Genomic DNA, 25792 nt, shown 5'->3' with positions numbered 1-25792 from the left:
CTTCTATGGGATGTTAATGGCTATTAGGCAAAACAAAACAAAGAACCCCAACAACTTAAGAGGTCAAATGACTTTGGGAGATGCTGAGCCAAAGTTACACAGGTTTTGGGTTTGCTTATTTGTTTAACTGCAGAAGGGCACAGTATGTAGGCTTGTCTAAACTTACTTGACTATGGAAATCCGCAGTCCTTAGAATCTTTCTTAGTGTTACTGTTCCACAGGAATCACCATCAATGGGATACCTCTCACACCTTATATCTGTGTTTGCTCAGGAGCCTTGAGGATAGAAGACCCTACCTACATCTACCTTTAAGGGATGACTCTGTACGTGGGACTTTTATGCACCCTGGCAAGCTGATGAAGAAAACCACTTGGGATAGGTAATTTCTTTCAGGATCCTCAAATAAATTGCATAGGACAAATGGTTTCTAACCTTCATCACCACAGAAGCATCCAGAGCTACTGCTAAATGTTCTACTAATATCCCTTCTTTTGTTAAAATTTTTTTCTAATTTTTCATGTTTTTCCTGTAAGTATGTAAAGCTTTTTGGAAACAGGCTCTTTCAGTTCCTGAATTTGTTAGAAGGAAATTAATTATTCCCTAGGGAAAAAAAAGTATAGGCACTGACTGAAAATCTGAGTAACACACAAGTAATATGCAAATTAAATTATATATATATATATATACATATATATATATATAAAGGTACACAGTATAGTCAGAGGCCTGGGGGTGGGCTTTGAACAGCGTTTTGAAGAAAAAGGAAGAGAATAGCAGACATAGTCATGGAGATAGGCGAGTGTTGGTAGCAGTAGGAAGCAGAGTTGTTAGGTTGGAGAATACCTTTCTTTTCAGAGAAATGAGGGCTTAAGGACAAGAGTAGTGTTAATAACAACCAACAGAGCAGCTTAGATTTGATATGAAAATTAAAGATCTACTGCGGGTACTAGAGTACTTGCAAAGGGGAAAGGCAGAGGGAGCCCCACAGTCATTGCCAACCAATGCTGGCTTGGAGAATTTCTTCCTGAAATTCTCTCCCCCTTGTTTTTGAGTTAATACTTTCCTAGCCTCTCTTTCTAATTCTCTAGATGCTCTTCAGTCCTATTATTGTTAATAAAAACAAGTAAAATAAGTATTCATAATTTTAGCAAACAGCTATATGGGTTATTATGTACTAAGAATTGTGGCCAGCATTTTGTTATCTTCCTTAATGAACCCACCCTTGTGAGGTAGTTATTCTTATCATCCCCATTAAAATGAGAAAACTAAAACCCAATAGTAAGTTGTCACAGAGAGAGTAGATTGTGGAATCCAAGCATATGCTCTTAATTACTATGCATGGAGCTTTGGCATTATTCAGACTTCAAGCCTTCATCGTTTTCTTCTTAAGGTCAAATCTTTGTGTTTACAATTTCTTTAACCTTTCCTTACAAATTTGTATGCCTTATCGTGTTTTCATTCTTGCTGATTTCTTGATGTACCTTTAAAATGTTGCATTTCCAGGGGCACCTGGGTGGCTCAGTCATTAAGCGTGGACATTCAGCTCAGGTCATGATCCCGGGGTTCTGGGATCTGCCCCATATTAGGCTCCCTGCTCAGCGGGAAGCCTGCTTCTCCCTGTCCCCTTGCTTGTGTCTCTCTTTCTCTGTCAAATAAATAAATAAAATCTAAAAACAAAAACAAACCGTTGCATTTCCAAACTAGAGACTCATCTAAGTAGACCAGGAAGAAATACACAGAAGTGATGCTAGTGTGCTTCTCATTGGATCCTATCAGCTGTTGCATGATTTTGATTTGTCCCATTACTGATGGCACTTGACCACTTGATCAAGATGGTGACTGCCGTCTCTCTGCTGTAAAATTACTCTAATTCCCTTTGTGATGAATAAGAACTTTATGGGGAGTTAATTTGAAAGTATGTAAATATTCCAGTCTTTTTCAAATTTTCAGTTTATGTTTATTTACATCTGTATGGTTTCCTGTGCTATTGAGTGGGTTACATTATCATTTTTTATTTGGAAGCTCAATTTGTCAAAGATTTGGCCAGTGGGACACAAGTTGGCCTGTGTCCTTTTGACATGCCCCATCATTCTTTGAGCATGTCCTTATTTTCTGGCACTAGAGGCTCCAGGCTCATCCTGTACTTCTCTTCTCCAGCCCTGAAATCAGCCATTTTGCCAAAAAGGAAAAATGAGAATGGTATTGAGAAGCCAAGATCTGGGCTAGATATACTCATTGTTTTGTTTTGTTTTGTCACTACTCCCACACTCTCTCAGTATACAGAGTATATATGTATTTACACACCTATATAAATATTGATGCCTCCATTATCAGTCCACTACCTAAAGGTTCATTCTAGTTTTTTTTCCATTGTAACTCTCTTTTTCAACAGTAAGAAATTTGATTCCCATTTCCCTTACTTATTGGATCAATACCCTTGTACATAACCGATCTCTCACACTGATACTGCCCCCTCCTCTGCTTGGCTGCCCTTTTCACCTCCCCATGCTGACTTCCCAAGGCCAGATGGTCCCTCCAGCAAGGTGAGGAGAGCACTCTATACCAGGCCACTTACCTGTGTGGATGCCCTTCTCACCCCAAGTCCAACATGACAGCTTTGGCTGCCTCCCCTTCCCTTACACACTGCTGTGCTGTCCCCCTACACACATCCTCTACAATGTATTTTTTTTTTTTAAGATTTTATTTATTTGACAGAGAGAGACAGCAAGAGAGGGAACACAAGCAGGAGGAGTGGGAGAGGGAGAAGCAGGCTTCCTGGCGAGCAGGGAGCCTGATACGGGGCTCGATCCCAGGACTCTGGGATCACGACCTGAGCTGAAGGCAGATGCTTAACGACTGAGCCACCCAGGTGCCCCGTCTCTACAACGTACTTTTAAAAATACGTTATCTCTTTTGCTTGTTACAAGACTTCTGTGAGGGAGTTAAGGAAGCTATTATCATTGAGCAGCTCTCCAAGGATCTAGTTCAAGAGAAATGGAGTGACTTGCCCAAGTTGTACAGCTTATAAAAAGGAAGGTCTGAACGGTGGGCTCTTTCCACTCCACCAATCTATGATGCCTCTAAACATATGCCAATATTACAGTAACTTTTCCTTTTTCTCCAGTAGAAATATGTTTCAAACGTATTCACTTCGTGGTCTACTCTGATTTCCAGGTGTTTCTTCCTGCAAAATATGTGCCAGGTAGAAAAAGGATTGGGTGCATAATCAAACTGAAAGTTTAGCTCCAGCTTAGATCTGAGTCTTCAGGCAAGTTACTCGCTTTCCTCAATTATAAAAAAAAGGTTGGATCAGCAATTCTCTGCCTGGGGCTGCGTGAGATGGGAGCTGTACGGCTTTCCCCGATGTTAGAAATGCCTGCGCAATTCAGCTACAAACATCTCATTCAATAATCCTTAACATGCCTTCCAACTCGCGTAGTTATGATTCCAAGGCATTCTTTCTCTACTCAGTATTTGTTAGCTGTTTTTATTCTTATCAATCTTACCCTTCATTCAAAAATATTTATTAATGGCCTATTATGCGCCAACTACCGTATTATCCGGTTTCTGTAGTATTCCTTTTCCGAGGTGTCACTGCCATTTAGAATTTTGTCCCTATCTTCCAAACTTGGGACTCGAAAGCATTCGCATCTAAGTCGTGTTATTTATGACACGCCAGGGACCTCTCCAGTCCTTTCTCCACCAGCCACACTTCACTCTGGTCCTTCTCGGCTCGCAGACGTTAATGAATTCCTCTTGGGAACCACCTCCTTCACCGATCAGCGGCTCCATCAACACTAAGTCTCCTAGCCAGTCGGTGGCAATTGAGGTGGGACGTTTTCCGAAGTCTCAGTGACTCCCCAGAACACTCCTGCACCTCGGCAGGGCGCAGCCGGCTCGGCGTGCTGTTAACCCTCGGCTCCGGCCCACGGAGGTCGCGGGGCGGCTGCTAATTGTCTAAGGAGTCTCCCCTCGTCGGGAGGTGGCCCTCGCAGGGATCTAACTTCTCCGTTTCCCCTCTCAGGGCACAGACGCAGCGTGTGCCGCTCTTCACTGCGCAGGAACTTCCCCGGCCTCAGCTTTCACTCAGAAACGCTGAAGTCGGCTCTTCGCACGCTCCCGCCGTCCTCCTCCTGGGGCCGCGTTCCCTGCGCCGCCGCGCGTGTCCTCAGGGAGCCTCTGCCTCCCTCCGCCTCCCCCGCCCCGCGTGCCCTTCAGCCGGTCCCTCCGCCCGGCCGACGCGAGGGGAGCGAGGCGCGCGCGCCGGCGGCGGGACGACGTGCGCGAGACGCACGGCCCCGCGCGGAGCGCCGGAAGGAGCCGGGCAGGAGCCTCGCGCGTCGTGTGCGCGCCGCCGCCCGCCCCCCGGCCCCGGCCGCGACCTCGCGCGCGCGCATTGAGGCGCCGCCGCCGCCGCCGCCGCCGCCGCCGCCGCAGCGGCTGCTGCTCCGGCTGCTGCAGGAGGCGGCGCTGGCTGGCGGCTGCGCTCGCTCCAGTCGGCGAGCGGAGCAGCGAGCGAGCGTGTGTGTGTTTTTTAAAGATGGCCGGAGCGGCGGCGGCGGTGGCCGCGGGAGCAGCAGCTGGAGCCGCCGCGGCAGCCGTGTCGGTGGCGGCTCCAGGCCGGGCCTCGGCGCCCCCGCCGCCCCCGCCGGTGTACTGTGTGTGCCGGCAGCCGTACGACGTGAACCGCTTCATGATCGAGTGCGATATCTGCAAGGACTGGTTCCACGGCAGGTAAATAAATCCCCTCCAGCCCCGCCACCGCCGCCGGCGGCCACGGGCCAACCGCCGCCGCCGCCGCGCCGGCCGCCCGCGCCCCCCTCCGCCCGGCCGCCGCGCCGCGCCAGGCGCTGAGGGGCCCCGGCGCCGAGCCCCCGGCCCGGGCAGCGGGGCGCGCGGGGCCCCGGGCTCGCCGGGCGCCGGGCGGGCAGAGGGGGGCTGGTGGGATCGCCCGGCCGGGAGAAGAGTCGCCACAACAAACGGGAACAAAGGGGGCCGGCCGAGAAGTTGGCAGGGGGAGACCGGGGCGAGGGGACGCGGCCGGGGCAGGCGCCGGCGGAGGCGGCGGGCGGAGCGCCGGCCGGGCCCGCCGCCCCTCGCCGCGCCCGCAGCCCGGCCGCCGCCCCGCCCGCCCGGGGCTCCAGCCCGGAGTCGCCGCCCGGCCGGCCGCCCTGCCCGGCCGGCCGCAGCGCCTTCCTTCCGGGCGGCGACCGGCTCGCCCCAGCTCCGGGTCTCCAGAAATTGCCCTCCTCCCCTCCCCCCCGCGGTCCCCGTCGCGCCCCCTTCCCCGGTCTTTATCAAACTTCCTCGGCCGCGGGGCACTGGGACGGGGGCGTCGGCAGCGCCAGCCCGGCGGGGCTGCGAGGAGTAAACAGAGCAACAGATGAGGCACTCTCGGGGACTTAAAAGATGCCAGTCGGAAGTTTGGGGCCGGGGGTCCCGGGCAGGCCGGCAGGTCGGCTCGGACCGTGCCCCCCCAGCCAACCACCCTAGCACACCCTGTCCTGGCGGGGGTGGAGTGGGTGGCGTGGGCAGCGGGGCCCGGGGGGACAGCCTCAGGTCTCAAACCCCCCGCGTCGCCCCCGCACCGCAGCTCAAACTTTACAAAGAGTGAAATTTCCCGTCGCCCGAGGGTCCGGCGACACCCGCACGGCCGCGGGGCTCGCAGCCGGGGCCCTGGTGCGGGCGAACTTTGGCCGGCCAGTGGGCACTTTGGGTCGGGAGGCGGGGGCGGCGAGCGTCGCCCTCTGCCTCCGCAGCCGCCTGCGTTTCGGGTTTGACGTTTGTGAGAGCTCGGGCCGCCTCCGCCGCCAAGCCGTCGACTCGTGTGTTTTGTAATCAAAGTGTGAGGCTAATAAAGGGCGGCGCCACAGCCTCTTGACTCCGGCGTGGGAGGGATTCGCAGGCATTTAAACAAAGAAACTAGTTGGGGTTGGGCTCCCAAAGTCCTTATTTGGGTGTTGTGGCAAAGCCTGCGGTCACCTTTAGGTGAAGCAGGTTACACGAGCACCGTTTGGTGTTGTATCTTGACGAGAGTACGCTCACGGTTAATAGCAGATATGGTGACTGTGATTGTAGGAAGTGTCCTTTGATTGACAGCAGGACATTTAAATACAGCCTCCGCTCCCCCCTCCCCAATTTTACAGAAACACTACACGACCAGGCCAGATGTCTTAGTCTCCCTCTACTGGCCACTTACGTTACAGCGTTCTTTTCAGCGTTCAGTGCTAGGTACATTTAGTTTTACTTAATCTTCAAGTAGTTTTATTTAATCAGCTTGCACAATTCTGACAGCGACAACAGCGAAAAAGAAAACCCTAAAATTGCCACTGTAAAAGAGAGACAGCGTCCTAATTTTGTATATGGGTAATGGTTCACAGTCTGGTCTATGCTTGGGGAATATTATTAGAACTTTGCCACACGTAATTAAGAATAAATTAAAGTTCTTTTTTATTACTCGAAATAGCTTTTTTCTGTATTTTGATTACATGTAAAACTGAAATTTGAACATACCAAATCTTGCCAGTTCTATTTCTATATCCTCTGTTCCCATAATATACCCTAGGCAACCAGAGTAGATTATCCAAAAATCTAGGTTACATGTAGAATAAAACCAGAATCCCTGGTGATTATGTAAATACTTACTTTTTTCAAGGAACTGTTTTAGCTGGATAAGAAACTTTTTCTTTTGTGCATTGTAGATGCGTTCATAAATTTTAGACTAGAATTTTATTTACCTTAACTTAGCTAATTTAACACTATAACCATGAAAAACCACAGGTAATTTATGGAAAATTTTGTAATGCGTTTAAGTATAAATTTGAAAACAGAAGTTTGAAGGGCAAATAAAGAGGGCGTGTTTGAAGGAGAGTGAGGCCAAAGCAAGTCTGCTCTACTTTATCACAAAAATTTATGTGACTTCATATCTGTGCAAGTGACTCTGAAATATGTGTTTTTTTGACCAGCAGTCCTTGAGAATTTAATGTGGTTCAGATGTCAAAAGTTAGAAAATTTAGTAATAATGCCCTGTCATGCAAAAGCAGTTATCTTTTTAGCAGTTATTTTCTTAGCAGTTTTCTTTATTTTATTTTATTTATTTATTTGAGAGAGAGAGAATGAGAGATAGAGAGCATGAGAGGGAAGAGAGGGTCAGAGGGAGAAGCAGACTCCCCGCTGAGCAGGGAGCTGGATGCTGGACTCCATCCCGTGACTCCAGGATCATGATCCGAGCCTAAGGCAGTCGCTTAACCAACTGAGCCACCCAGGCGCCCCTTCTTAGCAATTTTCTTAATGAAGTATGAGTAATCTGGGTAACGTTAGAGAAAATAGTGTTTATTGTACCATGAAGGGAATGATTGCTTAACAAATTGAACACATCAAAATGTTCCTCATGTATTAATTATTAAACAAATATCATTTGCTTAAGTGAGAATTGGTCCCTAAAGTACTAAGGTATAGTTTTAATCTCAATGCTACACTTTCCTTTGGTTTCCAGGGTGGTCCATCTGCAGAGGAGGGAGGGGGAAATAGGAGGCTGTTACAGAGAATTAACATTACCATGATAATTTCTTGATGATTTTATTACTTCAAGTAGAAGAATTTTTTAAACTTGAGTCAGTGAATTTTGGTATAAATTTGAGTTTAGTCTCTCTGGAGTTTCTGACATCTGGAAATCTGAAAAGTTTTTGCCCTCATTTAGCCTGACAGGGAAGGAGGGGCTCTTCCTTGATGTGTTTTAGCCAGCCAGCAGAGTGAATGGGACCAGCTTCCTCCAGGTTTGAGGCTGTTGAAGTACTGCATCTTTGGTGTTCAGGAATTCCATTCCTCAGTCTGCCTAAGGCTTTTTTCTAAGTGGGAGGGGAGAAGAACACTTGCCAAGGTACAATGTGTAATTGATATCCTAAGGACAGTGAGCTGAGGAATTAACAGGATTTTCCTGGGAATGTCCCTTCCAACCTAGACGTGGAGTTCCTCTCTGGGCCCTTGGTGGAAGTAAGACAATGGAGATCTTTCCTGATAATACCCCACCCCCTAATCTCTAGGCTAGAGGTCTTTCCTTAGTACTCTTAATATCATCCTCTACAAAACTGTATCACTGCCCAAATTAAATTGTGTTATAATGTCTTCTGTCTCCTCATTTGAATGTAAAAACCTTTGTTTACTAGTCTTTTTAGTCACATATTCTCTTTGACAAAATTAATATAGAAAAAATGGGAAGTACAGAAAAGTATTAAGAATATGAAAGTACCCATGTCTTCCAGGTATTACCACTATTTTAACATTGAAGGTATATGCATATATTTAAAAAAACTGGAATTCATTTTGTGCATTCCACTGTTAACCTAACTTCATTAACCTATACTTTTTCCTGTGTCTTTAATGTTCTTTGAAAACATTTTCATTGGCTGCATATGCTTAATTTCACAGAAGTACAATACAGTATAAAAATCATTCACCTTTTGTTAGTTTTTTACCTTCTTTACCATTACTTCTTATAATTCCTAATGATGGATGGTTGACATCCTTCTAAACCATTGTGAGCATCTCTAGTATTTCCTTAGAATAAATCACATGAATTAATACATGTAAAACACTTAGAAGATCTGGCACTTGTAGGTACTCAATAAGAAATTTCCTTGAAGTAGAATTATTGGTCTCAGGGCACAGATATTTTCAAGCTTCTGGTGCCTATTGCCAAATTGTCCTCCAGAAAGGTCATTCTACTTGATACTCTCACCAGCAGTGCCCACTTCTAGTTCCCTGCATCATCCCCAGTCTAAGTTATTATTAAACTCTACCCCCAAAAACCAATCAAACACTTGGCCAGTCTGCAGATAATGAATATTTCCACCAAAAGACATACCCAAGATTCTTCACAGCAGTTCTATTCATATCATCCCCAAACCGGAACAACCTAAATGTTACCAGCAGTAGATTGGATAAATTGTGGTATATTCATTAAAAAAAGAATGCGTGACTGATAGATACATGCAGCAACATGGGCAGCTCCCTGCTGGCAGGGAGTCTGCTTCTCCCTCTCCCACTCCCCCTGCTTGTATTCCCTCTCTTGCTCTCTCTCTCTCTCTCTCTCAAATAAATAAAACCTTTAAAAAAAAAACATACAAGGTTGAATAAAAGAAGCCAGGCACGACAGTGAATACTATTTGAGTCTATTTATATGAAGTTCAAGTACAGGCCTTAATTGGGTGCCAGAAGTCAGACTGGTGCTTACCTCTGCTGGGGGTATTTACCGAGAGGAGCCCCAGTCACAGGAGCTTCTGAAGTTCAGGAAATGTTTTATATCTTGATCTTGGGTGGTGGTTACATTATGTACACAGATGTAAAATTTCAGAGATGGATGTGCACTGGAGATTTTTAAAAAGTATTGTAATGGCTGAAGTGTACTTCAAAGTTTAAAAAATTAATAATTTACCAGTTGGGTAGCTGACATGTGGTATTTTGTGATTTTGTTTCTTGTCCCTGTCTTTAATGGGATTGCCTCTTGTGTTTTATTGTTAAGTATGATCTTGGCTGCAGCCCAGAGTTGCAATGTGCGTGGCGCTGTTCTTGGTGCTAGGAATATAGCAGTGAACAAAACAGTCCTTGCTCTCTTGTAACTTCTATTCTAGTGGGGGGAAGATAGATAAGTATACATGACAGAAGAAAAGGAAATTGAGTTAGGAGAAAAGAAAGGCCTGGGGATAGTATAAGGCCACTTTTATATGGCGAGATTATGGAAGGCCTTGAGAAGGAGACATTTGAACACAAGATATTCTGGGTTTTACTCAGAGCAAATGGTCTGTTTTGAGTAGAAGAGTAAAGAATTTGACTTAACCTTTACAAGGTTCACTCTGGCTGCTACTTGGAGAATAGACTGGAGGGAGGCAGAGATGACAGGCTGACCAGGAAGAAGGCTATTGCAGTCATCCAGGTGAGAGATGATTTTAAAAGTTGGAGTCAGTTTTGATAATTTTTCAAATGTCATACTAATTTTTATTCCTGAAGCTTGAATGAGTGAAGAGCTTTTTTATGAGAAGAGAAAATTTTTATCTAGAGTAGTGCTTTTGGATAGCAATTTCTCAGGTCCTCACTCTGAGTCCGGGAATTCACGCAAACGCTTATTGAATGCTTTCTACCACGTGTGAGGCTCTGTTTTGATTGTGTTAGATGTATTAATTAGCTCATCTATTTCTCAACTTCTGTTTCTTAACCTTGCTGGATAAGTGCTATTATTATTCTTATTTTACGGTGGGATCTGAGGGTTAGAGAGGTCGGTAACTCGCCCAGGGTCACAAAGCTAAAAGGGCATAAAGCTAACTGATCTGAATTCAGGTGGGTTGACTCCTGAGCTCACTCTCTTGACCAGTAAGTAGATGGTACTGAGTTTCTCCCTCCTTGTCTGTCTTTATCCTGAGGTGTGAGGGGGCATAGGTCGAACAGATACCACAGGGTTCTAGAGAGATACATCTAGAGCCATTGTGCCTTTGTTTCTGTTCTTTTTAAATTATTGTCTTTAGTGTGAACATGTTAAAAATGATCATAACTGCTTTGGTAACAGTTTATAAAATATTTGAGAAGTTTTATAATTTAACTCTGTTTTCATCTTTGTTATAATGGATTTCTTGTTGGAGTGTATTTTTATTTTTTAAATTAGGGATAAAAATTATTTTTAAAATTGATTTTATATACATTTTCCTGTAATGATGAAATTGCTTTTAGTGTTATGACGTAAACTTACTAGGTGAACATATACCTTCCTATAAGAGAACAAACAGAGAACTTCTCAATATCTTTTTTTAATGACAGTTAATCATAAGAAAATATATGAGCATTCTTTTCATGTGTTTCACTTATAAAAGTGAATATATGTATTCGATCTTGCTGTTTGAACAAAATCTGTTTTGATGTGGGAGTCTCATCTCAAGCTGCTTGGAGGCAGTGACATATAGTTCTCTCATCAAGCTTTTTTTTTTTTTTTAAACTCTAACTTTGGGGCAGGTTTCTGCTTGGTATGCTCTCATATCCTGTGTTCTTAGGTATGAAATTGAATTTACTGAATATCCAAGGGGAAGAATGCCTTTATATTTGATGATCTGAAGTGGGGGCTCAAGAATAATGGAACAGGTGTAGAGGAATTTGATTATAAAGCAAACTTTGGTTGGTTTGAGCAATTCAGACTCCACGATAATGTGCACAGCTTTTGAACGGTTGGACAGTATTGATCTTGCAGCTGCTACCAAGTTTGATTCTTTTTGGAAGTGACATTGTAATAATATAGTGCTCATTTACTTACTTTTCCGTTAATATGAACACTGATTTTTCCCATGAATTACAGTGTGATTTACTGGTAACCTGGATGATTTTAGTATGTGTTTCTGAGAGCTCTGGTTCTTTTATTGAAGAATGGTTTTTAGAAACCAAGGCCTGGCATTAGGGTGTCCATTGCCGTAGGCCTTCTCAGGGGACAGAGCTAGGAAATTTACTATGCACACACATCTTTGTTTCTGTTCTGTCTATGGGTATGTTTTAAAACCTATGAGTTTTCGGGTCGCCTGGGTGGCTCGGTCATTAAGCATCTGCCTTCGGCTCAGGTCATGGTCCCAGGGTCCTGGGATCGAGCCCCGCATTGGGCTCCCTGCTCAGCTGGGAAGCCTGCTTCTCCCTCTCCCACTCCCCCTGCTTGTGTTCCCTCTCTTGCTGTGTCTCTCTCTGTCAAATAAAATCTTAAAAAAAAAAAACAAACTATGAGTTTTTATAATGATAACTTTGATTCTTTTTTTTTTTAATTTATTGTGTTAATCACCATACATTACATCATTAGTTTTTGAGGTAGTGTTCCATGATTCATTGTTTGTGTATAACACCCAGTGCTCCATTCAATAAGTGATAACTTTGATTCTAACCCAATACCAACGGGTTCATTTTAGCCTTTCCCCTTTCCTTACTTGTAACTTTTTTGTCCAGCACTGAGAAATCCAGCTCTCTTTATCCACAATATAGTTATGTTTTGTTCCTTCTTTGTGTTTACATAAAGTAGTTCTAGAATTGCTAACCCATACCCTTGTAATAAATTTATTGACTAAATTACAGTATTTGTTTATCGGTTTTTTTGTTCTTAGCTTTATAATATCTTTGGCCTTACATATATCTAATATATATCTATAATATCTAGCCTATAATTTCCAGTTATCTATAACATCTACTCAGCCCCTGTTTTTCACACTTAGCTTCAGTTCTGTTTTCTCCCCCAGTTTAGCGTATTATGTCATTTATTTGTAATACAGTTGGGTTTGTTACTGTTTGTGTTACGTTTTTTATTTCTCCCACATCCTGGTTGGTTTTAATTATTGGTTTATATTTTGTAAAATAATACCAGGGTTCTAAAAGTTTGAGTTATAGGAAAAGGTATACTCAGAAGTGTCATACCCCTTCATCTCTCCAGTGCCTTTCCATCCCTTTCCCACCCACCTCTGATTTATCTGCTGTGGAGTTTTTGTTTCTTTTCCCACAAATGGGCAGATGAATGTGTATTTTCTTATATCTACTTCCTTTACACAAAGGGGTAGCTTATGATAAATACTCTGCTTTTCCCCCGCTTAATAATATATACTGGGAACCATTCTGTGTCAGTCCACAGAGCTCTTATTCTTTGTAATAGCTCTATGGTACTCCTTCATGTGGGTGTTCCCTGTTTTAGTCACTCTCTTGTGTATAGGCATTTCGGTTGTTTATAATATCTTGCAATTACAGCTAGTTACAAAAAATGTATAACGGTGTATGTATTTTCATATTGTTGGAGGCATATTCAGGTTATATTACTAGAAGCAGGATTACTTGGTCGAAAGGTAAGTGCCTATGTTTTGTTAGGATTTCCCTCTAGAATGGTGGGACCAGCTTGCATTCTGACCAACAGGGTATGAACGTGCATCATTCCCCACATTCTGGTTATCAGACTATGTTTTCGTATTTTTTAATCTCTGCCAATCCAATAGGTGAAAAATGGTATCTGTGTTTTAATCTGCATTTCTCTAATTACAAATGAGTTTGAACAACAGTTCATATATTTGAAAGCCATTTTCTTTTTGAAAATTATCTTTATTTATTTATTTTGACAGAGAGAGAGAGAGAGACAGCGAGAGAGGGAACCCAAGCGGGGGGAGTGGGAGAGGGAGAAGCAGACTCCCCACTGAGCGGGGAGCCTGATGCGGGGAGCCTGATGCGGGACTCGATCCCAGGACCCTGGGACCACGACCTGAGCCGAAGGCAGACGCTTAACGACTGAGCCACCCAGGCGCCGCGACTCTGTTGGAGCTCTTTACATTAGGGCTATTAGGCCTTTGTGACATATGTAAATACTCTCCAAGTTTGTAGTTGTTTTTTTCATTTTGTCTGTGGTGATTTTTTTTTTTTTTTTTTGCCATGCAAGTTAAAAAAATATTTATGTAGTCTTATTTATCAATTTTTTATTGGCTCTGGGTTTGAGTCATGATTAGCAAGCTTTATTTCTCTACCCCAAGGTTAAAGAGGACTTTTACCTCTGTTTTCTTTTAGAACTTGTATGGTTCTGTTTTTTTTTTTTACATTTAGATCCCTAATCCATTTGGAATTTATTCTTGTATATGGTAAAAAATAGGGATGTAATTTTATTTTCTTCTAAATAAATTTTCCTGGGGCACCTGGGTGGCTCAGTCTGTGAAGTGTCTGTCTGCCTTCGGCTCAGGTCATGATGCCAGCGTCCTGGGATCAAGTCCCACGTCAGGCTCCCTGCTTCTCCCCACCCTCCCCCCTGCTTGTGTTCCCTCTCTCGCTGTTTCTCTCTGTCAAATAAATAAAATCTTTAAATAAATAAATAAATTTTCCAAGGTCTTTATTAAAAAGCTTATATTTAGGGGCACCTGGGTGGTTCAGTCGGTTAAGCATCCAACTCTTGGTTTTGGCTCAGGTCATGATCTCAGGGTCCTAGGGTTGAGCCTGGCCTCCAGCTCCACGCTCAGGGCAAAGTCTGTTTGGGATTCTCTCTCTTCCTCTTGCCCTCCCCCTGCTCATGTGTGCCTGCTCTCTCTCTCTTACTCAAATAAATAAATAAATAAATCTTCTCTTTTTTTTTTTTTTAGGATTTTATTTATTTATTTGACAGAGAGAGCAAGTATGCAGGAGAAGCAGGCTCCCCGCTGAGCAGGGAACCCCATGTGGGGCTCAGTCCCAGGACCCTGGGATCATGACCTGAGCCGAAGGCAGCCGCCTAACTGACTGAGCCACCCAGGCGTCCCTAAATAAATAAATCTTAAAAAAAAAAAATAAAAAAGCTCATCTTTGCTCCAGTAATTTGACATGCTACCTTTGTCATATGCTGAAATTCTCTATATACTTGGATCAGTTTCTGCACTTTCTGTTCTTTTCCACTGATCTGTTTATCTACTCTTGTACCACTACCACACTTTTAATTATGGAGGCTTTTATTGTATGTTTTTAAGTCTGGTAAGACTAGTCCCAACCTTGTAGTTAGTTATTTACAGTGTTTTCTGGCTATTCTTGCAGGTTTATTTTTCCATGTGAACTTTAGTAGCAACTTGTCTAATTTCATTAAAAGCTTGTTGATATTTTGGGGTGCCTGGGTGGCTCCGTTGATTGAGCGTTGGACTCTTGGTTTTGGCTCAGGTCATGATCTCAGGGTTGTGGGATTGAGCCCTGGGAGCAGCTCTGAGCTCAACATGGAGTCGGCTTGAGATTCTCTTCCTCTCCGTTACCCTCTGCCCCTCCCCCCACTCTCATGCTTGCACACACACTCTCAAATAAGTAAATAAATTAAAATCTTTTTTTTTTTTTAAAGCTTGTTGATGTTTCAAAGCAAGAAACAGATTCTTAATTACAGAGAACAATCTGATGGTTACCAGAGGGGAGGGGGTTGGTGGGATGGATGAAATAGGTGATTGTGATTAAGAAGGGCACTTGTCCCGGTGAGCACATGGTGATGTGTGGAAGCGTTGAATTACTACATTGTACACCCGAAACAAATACAACACTGTATGTTAACTCACTGGAATTAAAATAACTTTTTAAAAAAGCTTCTTGGTATTTTATTGGTATTACATTGAATTTCTAAGTTAACTTAGGGAGAATTGATTTTTTTGTGATGTTGATTCTTCTGTCCAGGAACAGGGATGTCTCTTTATTTAAGTCTACTTATGTGACTTTCAGATATGTTTAAATTTTTTTCTATAGATTTTGCACATATGTTAAATTATTTCTATATATTGTTTTCTTTGTTACTATTATAAATGAGCTTTTCTCTACCATTTGCTTGCTCATTGGTTATTGGTTGCATATATGAAGATTTGACTTTTTTTTAAAGATTTATTTATTTGAGAGAGAGAGAGAGAGAGAACATGAGCAGGGGGAGGGGCAGAGGGAGAGGGAGAAGCAGACTCTCGGCTGAGCAGGGAGCCCGTCCTGGGCCTGGATCCCAGGACTCTGGGATCATGACCTGAGTCAAAGGCAGATGCTTAACCAACTCTGAGCCACCCAGGTGCCCCAAGATTTGACTTTTGAATGTTACTTTTTATTTCCTTCTAATTTACCGAAAGAACTGTTAGAGTTCGTTGTATCATCAGTTCACTAGAGGTTCCTATCATATGCAAATAGAGAGTTTTTCTGCTTCTTTACCTATTCTGCCTCTAAATGAATTTTCTTACCTAATTGCACAGGCTTATATCCCTTGCAGTGTTAAATAGTGGTGGAGATTGTGGATATCTTTCTTTGTTCTTGATTTTCGTAGAAATGCCTCTATTTTCTTCTTAAATTGGGTACTAGCTTTAGGCATAATTAATCATATTAAGAAAGTCTCTTTTAAATTTTTTAGTGTTTTTATCATGAATGGATGTTGAATTTGTCAAAAGACTTCTTCAGCACCTATGAAGAGAGCCATATGCTTCTCCCCCTTACATTTGTTAATATACGTATAACATATTTTTAAGTGTACTTGATCATTAGCTGCTGTGAAGACAGCCTCATGTAAAAATATTTTTCACTACATGCTTCACTATTGGATACTTAAGTTGTATTCTGGTGATGCTTTGTACCTAAGTTTAAAAATGTTATTCTGTATCTAGATTTTTAAAAATTTTTCTTTTATTTATTTATTATTTATTTATTTTTAAAGATTTTATTTATTTATTTGACAAAGAGAAAGAGCACAAGTAGGGGGAGCAGCAGGCAGAGGGAGAGGGAGAAGTGGGATCCCTGCCGAGCAGGGAAGCCTGACGCAGGGCTCGATCGCAGGACCCCGAGATCATGACCCGAGCAGAAGGCAGACACCTAACCGACTGAGACACCCAGGAGCCCCTAGATTTGTTTTTTTTAAAGATTTTATGTATTTATTTGACAGAGAGGAAACGCAAGCAGGGGGCGTGGGAGAGGGAGAAGCAGGCTTCCCACGGAGCAGGGAGCCCGATGCGGGGCTCGATCCTGGAGCTCCAGGATCATGACTGGAGCCGAAGGCGGACGCCCAACGACTGAGCCACCGAGGTGCCCCTTCTGATCTAGATTTTACAATGCCACTGCTTGGAGAGCCTGGGTGACTCAGTCCGTTAAGTGTTAGGTGTCTGCCATCAGTTCAGGTCGTGATCCCAGGATCAAGCCCTGTGTTGGGGTCAGGGGGGAGTCTGCTTCTCTCTCTCCATCTGCCCCTTCCCTCCCTTGCACCCCCTGACTCATGTTCTCTCTCTCAAATAAATAAAATCTTAAATAAATAAATAAAATACCACTGCTTTTGGTTATTTTTAGTATAAAAATTGACAAATAGAACTGACATTGAGGAACAAATAAGCACTGAGCAAGTTATATATATGTATATATAAATATATATAATAGGAATCTCTAAAGCATTAATGATCCAGGAATTTCTCTAACGCAGTATTTTCTAATCTGTGTTTTGTGAACCCCAGGGGTTTAAGGTATCCTGGGAGTTCATTTCTTTTAATTTGTCTTATAAAAAGGATTTTTTTTTTAAATGGATTAGCTTGAGTGCCTCTGAGTGTATATATGAACAAGCATTCATGGGATGGTTAGTGGAAATCAGTTGAATGTTATCAAGATTGAGTTACTGGATTGGTTTGTCATTCAGCTGAGTGCTGCTAGCTACCATGATGGTTTTGACTTTAATTTTAATTTTTTTAAAGAGAAAATTTCAAACACACAAAAGTAGACAGAATAGTATAATGTACTCCCATGTTAACCATCACTCTGCTTCAGTGAGTATCAGTTCATGAGCAGTCTTGTTTCAGTTAACCCTCCTCCTTCCCTTGCATTTAGTTTTTTTTTTTTTTAAGATTTGAATTTTTTAAGAAATTGCTACACTCAACATGGGGCTTGAACTTACAACCCTGAGATCAAGAGTTGCACTGAGCCAGCCAGGCACCCCCGCCTTTAGTTATTTTGAAGCAAATTTGTGACAATATAATTATATTTGTGCATATTTCAGCACGTATATCTATAAGGCCTCTTTTAGAAGAAATACCATTATCACAACTAAAAATAATTGCCAATTCCTTAATATCATGAAATATTCATTGTTCAGATTTCCAATTGTCTCAAAAATGGCATAACTTTTTATATTATGTTTGAATCAAGATCTAAATACAGTCCACACATTGTGATTAGTTCATATGCCTTGTTGTAAGTCTTTTAATCTGTAGCAGTAGTTCTCAACTGGATGGGTTTTGTCTTCCCCCACAAGATGCTTGGCAATGTCTAGAAACATTTTTGGGGTGGGGGTTGTTGCTACTAGAATCTAGTAGGTAGAGGGCAGGGGTGCTGCTAAACATCCTGCCCAGCACAGCCCCTACGAGGAAGGACTGTGTCAGTTGTGTTGGAAGACCCTGAGCTGTAGGTTTTCCTCATATTTCTCATTTTTCCTTTGCAATTTATTTTTGGTAGAAAGTGGTTGTTTGTCCTTCAAAGTTTTCCACTTTCCGAATTTTGCTTATTACATCTCTGCTGCTTTTAACATATTCCTCTCTTTCCTATAAATTAGTAGTTGGATCTAGAGAAACTTGATCAGATTTAGGTTTTTTCCTCAAGAATATTTTATAAGTGGGTGGTATAGTCTTTAATCAGGAGGCATAAAATGTTTGGTTGTTTTCTCTTTTTGTCATGTTTACTGCCATTGACAAATGCCAGTATCCATTCATTTATTCATGAGTGGTTCCAAAATGATGATAATTTAATTACATAATTCTTTTTCATTTACTAGCTAGAATACTTCTCTAAAGAGAAGATTTTTCTTTACTTATTTGGTTACCTAGTGGTACAGTTTGTATAGGAGAGGCAGAATTAAATGTTTCCCTTTATCACTAGTTTTGGAATTAATTGGCTAATTCACATTCTTTGTTGGTTATTCATTAAAGAAAAGCTTTAATAATATTTATTAGCTTTAAGCAACATAGACAAGTAAAAAGATGAATAGAAAAAGGGTTCATGTCTCTGACCACATACCTGGTAATTTAAAACAACAAAACCAAAAAAAGGAGCTAGTGAGAAACTCAATCATTAAAGAAAGGTAAAAAAAGAAGTGAAAATCTTTTGTCTCCTTCCTACAGTCCTTTTCTCCAGTGGTAAACACCATGAACAGTTTTGAGTTTCCATCCCAGAAGGCAGGGATCATATACTGTACCCATGATTCTATACTGTACTCTTTTTCATTAATTAAAATATCCTGGAGTTTGAGGAGAGTTTTTTGTATCAGTATATACAGAGATCTCATTCTTTTTAGTGGCTGCATAGAATTCCATTCTGTGGATTTACCATAATTAGCCTGGTTCTCTGTTGATGGATTACTCATCTGGTTTCTCCCTCTTTCTTTCTTTTTTTCTTAGTACTTAATAGTGCTGTAGTGTATATATTTTTGTGTGTTATCTTTCTTCTTGACAAGCATTTGGGTATCCTTAAGGTACATTCCTAGTGTTACACATTTTGAAAATTTTTTTTTATCTGTAGTCTTATTTTATTTTTAAAAAGATTTTATTTATTTGAGAGAGAGAGAGCACAAGTGGGGTGAAGGGCAGAGGGAGAAGCAGACTCCCGCTGAGCAGCAGCCCGATGTGGGACTTGATCCCGGGACTCCAGGATCAAGATCTGAGCCGAAGGCAGATGCTTAACACGGAGCTACCCAGGCGCCCTGTAGTCATATTTTAAAATTTATGTTCTAAAGGGACATAAGGAACACTGATACTGTAATATAAGTTTGTGAGCTTAACCATACTAACTATGCAAATTTAAGATGCTAATTTATCAGGGTAGTAAGTTGCATTCATCAGCTAATTCTAATACATCAAAAATCAATATTAAGGAACATACAATGACATATCTGATTTGTATTTTATTATGGGGAGGGGGAATAAAACACTTTCAGAACGTTTTGTGAAGAAGTGCAGAACTTTTCTTCTGTAATTTAGAGGTATAATTTTCCTTGAGCACAAAACACAGGAATTTCAGACATCTGATATTGAGTCCTGTTTATCAGTTAGTAATCATAACAGTCTGACATCATGTGCAGTAAATTACAACATTGTTCAAGCTGGGAGATACCATCGTGGATAATTCGGTAATTCGGTGGTTTTTTATGTGCAAAGGCTGTTTTTAGATAAGCAGTCACTGTTTGACAAAGAAATTGGAATGATGTCCACGGTGGTCCTTTTGATTTATATAGTGTCTTATGGGTACTTAGTATTTTTTTAAATTTTTTTTAAATTTATTTATTCATGAGAGTCAGAGAGAGAGATTGAGAGAGAGAGAGGCAGAGGGAGAAGCAGGCTCCCTGCCCAGCAGGGAGCCCGATGTGGGACTCGATCCCAGGACCCCGGGATCACGACCCGAGCTGAAGGCAGACGCTTAACCATCTGAGCCACCCAGGTGCCCCGATACTTTAGTATTTATATATATAAAAAAGAAAATTAAATGGTCCTGGGGATCTGCCTGGAGGTCCAGGAAGTATTCTCACTGCTCAGGAGCTCTATAGACTATTAAAAAGAAACAACACATGAACTAAAGTCAGAACAATGAATCAGTTTGGCTACCATCCTCACCGATTTACTGAGTGACAAAATATGGGACACAAGGCACCCTGGAAGCAGAGGCTTTCTGGCCAGTTCCCATCAGTGATGTCAGAAACTTTCTGTGGTGACCACATTAGAGCTTTCTCCCCCAGAGCCTACTTTGTGGGGTCATGGGGTTTTCCTGTTCTCTGTGAACTCCCACTGTGCCTCATCTATCACACACACGACACTGTATCTATGCGGTCAGTCCTTTTTACTTTATTGCTTTTTGAAGTAATCTTGGGGTATAAATAGTTTTATCTGCAGATTAGACAAATTTGAGTCTTCTTACTTAATTTAACTTGTCACGGGTCTGAGTCATATTTCTCTCTTACATTCTTCCTATTTCAGTACTTTTTTAAAGCTAATTTTCTGTGTGCCTGGTCCCTTGAATCATTTTTTTCATTCTTTTCTTTGTTCTCTTTCTTTCTTTCCTTCTCTTCCTTCCTTCCTTTTCTTTTTTTTTCTTTTCTTTTCTCCTTCCTTCCTTCCTTCCTTCCTTCCTTCCTTCCTTCCTTATTTTCTATCAAAGGATCAGATCCCATGGTTACTGAAGAGCAGAGTTCTTTATTGTTTGATTCAGAAAATTCTTTCCCCAAACCTGCTTTTCCAACCATCCAAATGCCAAGTACTCAGTGCTGGACTCTGCTCCTTAATTTTCTTCTTCTTGCCTCTCTGTGGGCATCCAGCCTGTGGTAGGAGAGATCAGATCCCCTGATGTGAAATTTTTTTCTCAGTGTCCTCATTCCTTGAACCCCTTGTTAGAATTGATTATCCATGGGTGCCCAGGTGGCTCAGTCGGTTAAGCATCTGCCTTTGGCTCAGGTCATGATCCCAGAGTCCTGGGATCAGCCCCGCATCAGGCTTCCTGCTCAGCGGGGAGTCTGCTTCTCTCTCTGTCCCTCCCTCCTGCTCTGCTCTTTCTTACTCTCTCAAATAAATAAATAAAATAAAATAAAGAATTGATTACCCAGAGTCTTTTGTATACCCCTTTCTCTTGGAATCACCTTGTTGCGGCTGCCATCTCTTCGGGAGTGTTACCCTCCCCCAGGAACTTATTCACTTACTTCCTGTCAGTTGCAGAGTGCTGGTTTTCAGCCTTACTCCTGGCCCCAGGCCTGCTGCACGGATCATTCACCAGCTCCAGTGCTCGGAGAAATTCTTCCGTTTCTTTGGACAGAGCAGAGGAAGACTGTGACACAGACTTCTGAGGACTTTAAGATCAAGTGATGTTAGGATATGGCTGACTCTCTCTAGCTCTTCCTCTCCACCACATCAATGATTTTTTGTTTCCTGACCACCATTATGGTTTCTAACCCATCTCTGTAATGCAGTGTTTATTTAACATTTTTCTTTAAAACAACTTTAAAAGGATTTGGCTTTTTCAATTTAATTTTGGCCTAAACAGAGGTTATCTGTTAAATCACATGTTTGCGATGCTCACTACATATTTTAATATTTGTGAGAAAAGACACATTTATTGAGATAAAGAGTCTTTATCATATAAAATGTGTACAGGAGAGATTATCCGAAGGTTGGTGGTGATTGGTGAAAGGGTAGTAACAAACACAGGGGAAGAATACACGTTTCTTTAAGGGAAGTAAGGGATAGAACTTAACCAAATGAGAACGGCTTTATGCAGCAGGAGGCCCAGCAGCAGGACACACTGTCCTGGCCTTCATTTCTCATGAACGTGTCCCGTTGCCCGTACAGTGCCATCTGGGGGCTGGAGCCCATCATGTCCAGCTGTCCTTACAGGGATGTTGGTGCTGGGGTTCTTGGGGTGCCTCCTGGTTTCAGGGGTGACCTTGCCTGCCCAGCAAGTGTGAGGAACTCCTCTCAACCTTAGCATGTTCCTCAGTACTTCTAGCAAGATGGGGTGACTTGAAGATCAGCTTCTCAGATGTACCATCTTCCTAGCAGGCTTCAAGCCTGCTTGACTCTTCTTCCTCCAGGTATGCATAACTCTACACCTTGGGAGCCCTGGAGCTAGATCAGTGGAAAGTAACTAGAAGATGTGTACACACCCAGTAGAAAGAAGGGATCCTTAAATGAGGAAAGGTAGCATATCTATTTTGTCAGAATGCATGGATTCTTGAAATAAATGACATTTTTTTTTAGTACTTTTCGTTCTTATCATTGTTTTTGAAGTGTCAGTGCTATACATCTTGCATTCAGCCATTTATATGTGAGACAGTTTGCCAAAGTTTGCTGTCGTATGGAGAGATTTATTTTCAGATGTATGAAGTTTCTGGAATTGTAGCCTCAGAAAGAAAAGGAAACCGCCAAGTCATTGGAAATTATCTTTAGGTATGTTAGAACCCATCCCCTTTTGTCCGTTCAAGGACATGGCTTCAGTAATTGCACCCCTGCCCCCATATCATTTTTTTCTCAAATAGTATATAACTTTCATTAAAAAAAAAGAAGAGAACATCCTTGTACTGACATTCTCCCTTCATCTGCAGCCCCATTTCTTTACTCCCTTTATAGCAAAATTCATCAAAAGATTTGTCCGTGTTTACTGTCTCCAGTTCTGTTTTTGTTCTTTTTTTAATCTCTTTTTTTCTAATTAAGGCCCCATTCTCCCTGAACTCGATCGGACTTTGATCTTTACTACTCGGTAGTAGCAGTCTCAGAATGACCAGTGAGCTTCCCATTATGTGGCTTCTGGGGGCTCCCTATGCTGGTTTTTCTCCAGCTTCCCTTCTTCTCCTTCTCAGTCATCATTGCAATCCTTTCCTATCTCCCTGGTCTTTTAACACTGGAGGACCCCAGGGGTTAGCCCTCAGTAGTTCTCTTTTTCTAGCATTCGTCTGATACCCTGACTTCAGCTATCATCTGTATGTGGATGATTCCTAAATTTTTATCTCCTTCAGAGACTTCTCCCCTGAGCTGTAGTCTTGAATATGTAACTGCCAACTTCAAGTCTCTCCTCAGACGAGCAGTAGCGCGTCCCGTCCTCTGCTGTGTCCGCCCTCGAAGCCACAACTCCCTTCTGAGGCAGCCGTGCTCCTCCTCCTGCTGTCTTCCCTGCCTCTGTTAATGGCAGCTCCTTCAAGATGTTCAGGGCAGAATCTTTGGCGTCATCCTGATCTCTTCTCTTTTAATGTGCATTCAATTCTTCAGCAAAATCTTGTTGGCTTACCTTCGTAATCTCACCCCTTCACATGGCTCCCCTCATATAAATTGAGATTATTGCAGTTGCTTTCTAACTGGTCCCCCTTCTTCCACTAGCACAGGAACCAGAGTGACACTTCTAAAATATAAGTTAGGTCTGGTGACTCTCCTGTTGGAAACCCTCCCAAGAACCCCATGTCACCCCGTGTAAAAGCCTCCCTGGGCCCTGCAGAGCCTGCGGCCTTGTCCCGCACTGCTCCCTGGCTCGCCTGCTGCAGCCGCACCAGCCTGCTCTCCGGCTCCTGCACGGGTTTGCCCTTGCTTCTCCTTCTGCTTGGACCATCTTTCCTCAGCTACCCCAGGGCCTGTTCCCGCACTTCTGCTAGGGTTTTTTTCTCACCGTCATCTTCTCAGTGGGGCCTTCCCCAACTACTCTAGTAGAAAATAGAAAATCCCTTACCCCCGGCACACTTTTTCCTCCATGGCACTTGTTGTTACCAGACGTATATTGTATGGCTACTTGTTCGTTTTTCTCTCTCTCCCCAATAGCATGTAAGCTTCGAGAGTGTGCACATTTGATTTTTTGGTTTTGTCAGAATTATATTTCAGGTGTCCTGATAGTGCTTTGAATGAGTGAATGGCTGAGTCGTAGAAGACGTTTTAGGTTCGTTTTACAGTACGAAGTTTATCCCTTGATGAAGGAAAGAAGATGGTGTTAAGTGTGTCTTTTACCCCATACAATGTTATGGCTGCTAAACTGATAAACCAGTATAACGGTCTGCATCTCCACCTGCTCATACTTCTTTTTCCTGCTCTCACCTCCCGGGTTGGACATTGCCCTCTAGGGGTCTCTGTGACCTAATCTTTTCTACCCAATCCTAGCTTCTTCTGTTTTCTTTTCTCATTCTCAGAGCTATCCCCCTGTCCACACCCCCATCTTTATGTTCCCTCTTCGTCCCCCTCGCTACACACACACACACAGAGAGAGAGAGAGAGAGAGAGATACATAAATGTAATTTAGTGTAGCGCTTTCCTCTTAAGCATAAGTCTGGAAATTCCCTAGTCATCACCATGATTTCTTCTTCATTTAAAAATAGTTCCTGAAGTGCTACTTTTCTCTGTGGAACTTTGCTTAAGATAGCTAAGATATTTTAATCCCTTTTGTCTAAAAGATTGCCCTCTTTCCATCTGCTCCACGTTCCGTTCTTCTGCATGATGGCCCAGACTCATAAGAGATTCATGGTAGCTCAGCCCAGTGCTGAGACTGCCCTCAGTGGCGGAACAGAATTTGTCTTGAAGATTCATCAATTTTATGTATGTCTCTGGAACTGATATATGATATGTTGCTAGGAATGATTATTTTTCCCTCTGGAGAGTGGCTGAGGACCAGTGATGGTTCTTCCCCTCCTGCACAAATCAATTGCAGGTTTCTTCATCAAGTTGGACAAGTTTTCTTTAATTTTTGTTCAGGAAATAAGTATTAAGTATTACTTATTAATTAATATTACTTGTTAGTATTATTTATTTAATCTATACCTATTTAGCTCTGATAACCTTATTATATGTATTTTCTATATATACATGTTCAGTGTTTATCCCAGAGACAGTAAAGGAATAATATGGAGAAGGGTGAAGAGCACAATGAGTATTTTTTTTTTCACAATGAGTTTTAAGATGAACATATGTATGTATACAAAGAATGAACAGGTTAAGTGGGTATGCATAGTAGTTTGGCTAGACTGGAATTTTACATATGTAGCAGGCTCTCTAGGAGCACCACCCTATTTCCCTTGGCTCTCTGTTTCCCTCTCTATTTCTGTCTCTGTCTTTATCTCTTAAAGACTTCTAGGTGAAAGCACTAGTCTTGACCTGAGGACTTTCTCCAGCTGCAGGAGCTCAGCACCTTGCATTTGAAGCAGGCAGGAAATGCTGGGAGGTTAATGCCCCTAGGATAGCATCGTCTTTTGCAAAACTGGATAAATAACCTTGCTTCCTCTTCCCTTGGGTCAGACCAGGCCCCTTATACATAGTCTTCCAGATGTCCCCAAAGGGGTAAATGCTCATTAGGGTACATACGCATTGTGGCTTCTTCCAGTCTCACTTTGACACGCCTCTCCTAGTGTTTCTGGGGATCACCTGCCATGTGAGCATCTGCACTCAGATTTATGTATCAGGATCTGCTTCTTGGAGACTCCAGCCTAAAGCAGTAGAAAATTATTAATGAGAAGAAGGGTCATAAATGAGAGAGACTGGGTTTGAAAGTAGAGTTCAGATTCCCTCTATTAAATAGCAGATAACAGATTTTTTACACGATGTTCATATTTGTGTATTAATGACTGTGTAATAAGTGTGCATTCATTTACTTGTATCTATGTGCAGATGTACTGGGAATGTGACCTACAAAGTAGAATCTGGAAGCTGCTTACTTACCTCATTGAATAGTTTCCTGGTTCTGCTACATGGAAAAAAATGTCTTGCCCTGAAGTTTATGTGTGATATGTTTTTACTTTGAAGCTGTTTGCTCCTGTTTTAATTTATGTCTCCCTTTCTTTATTCTTTTCAGATTCCTTCTTTTTCATTTTTT

General features: G+C 42.4%; 1 protein-coding gene across 1 annotated transcript in view; it reads left to right on the top strand.

Moving 5' to 3' along the window:
* Window positions 1-4475: 4475 nt before the first annotated feature.
* The window catches only part of KDM7A (lysine demethylase 7A), an 85199-nt gene continuing 63882 nt past the window's right edge, over window positions 4476-25792 (top strand). The window contains exon 1 of the mRNA XM_027572960.2: window positions 4476-4735. Within this exon, the coding sequence (XP_027428761.1) occupies window positions 4542-4735 (194 nt within the window). The 5' untranslated portion in view covers window positions 4476-4541. The remainder of the gene's footprint in view (window positions 4736-25792) is intronic.

The sequence above is a fragment of the Zalophus californianus genome, chromosome 12, assembly GCF_009762305.2.
Source record: "Zalophus californianus isolate mZalCal1 chromosome 12, mZalCal1.pri.v2, whole genome shotgun sequence".
In the NCBI taxonomy this organism is placed as follows: domain Eukaryota; kingdom Metazoa; phylum Chordata; class Mammalia; order Carnivora; family Otariidae; genus Zalophus; species Zalophus californianus.
The sequence above is the reverse complement of the archived record's forward strand: the minus strand, read 5'-3'. Positions and strand labels throughout refer to the sequence as shown.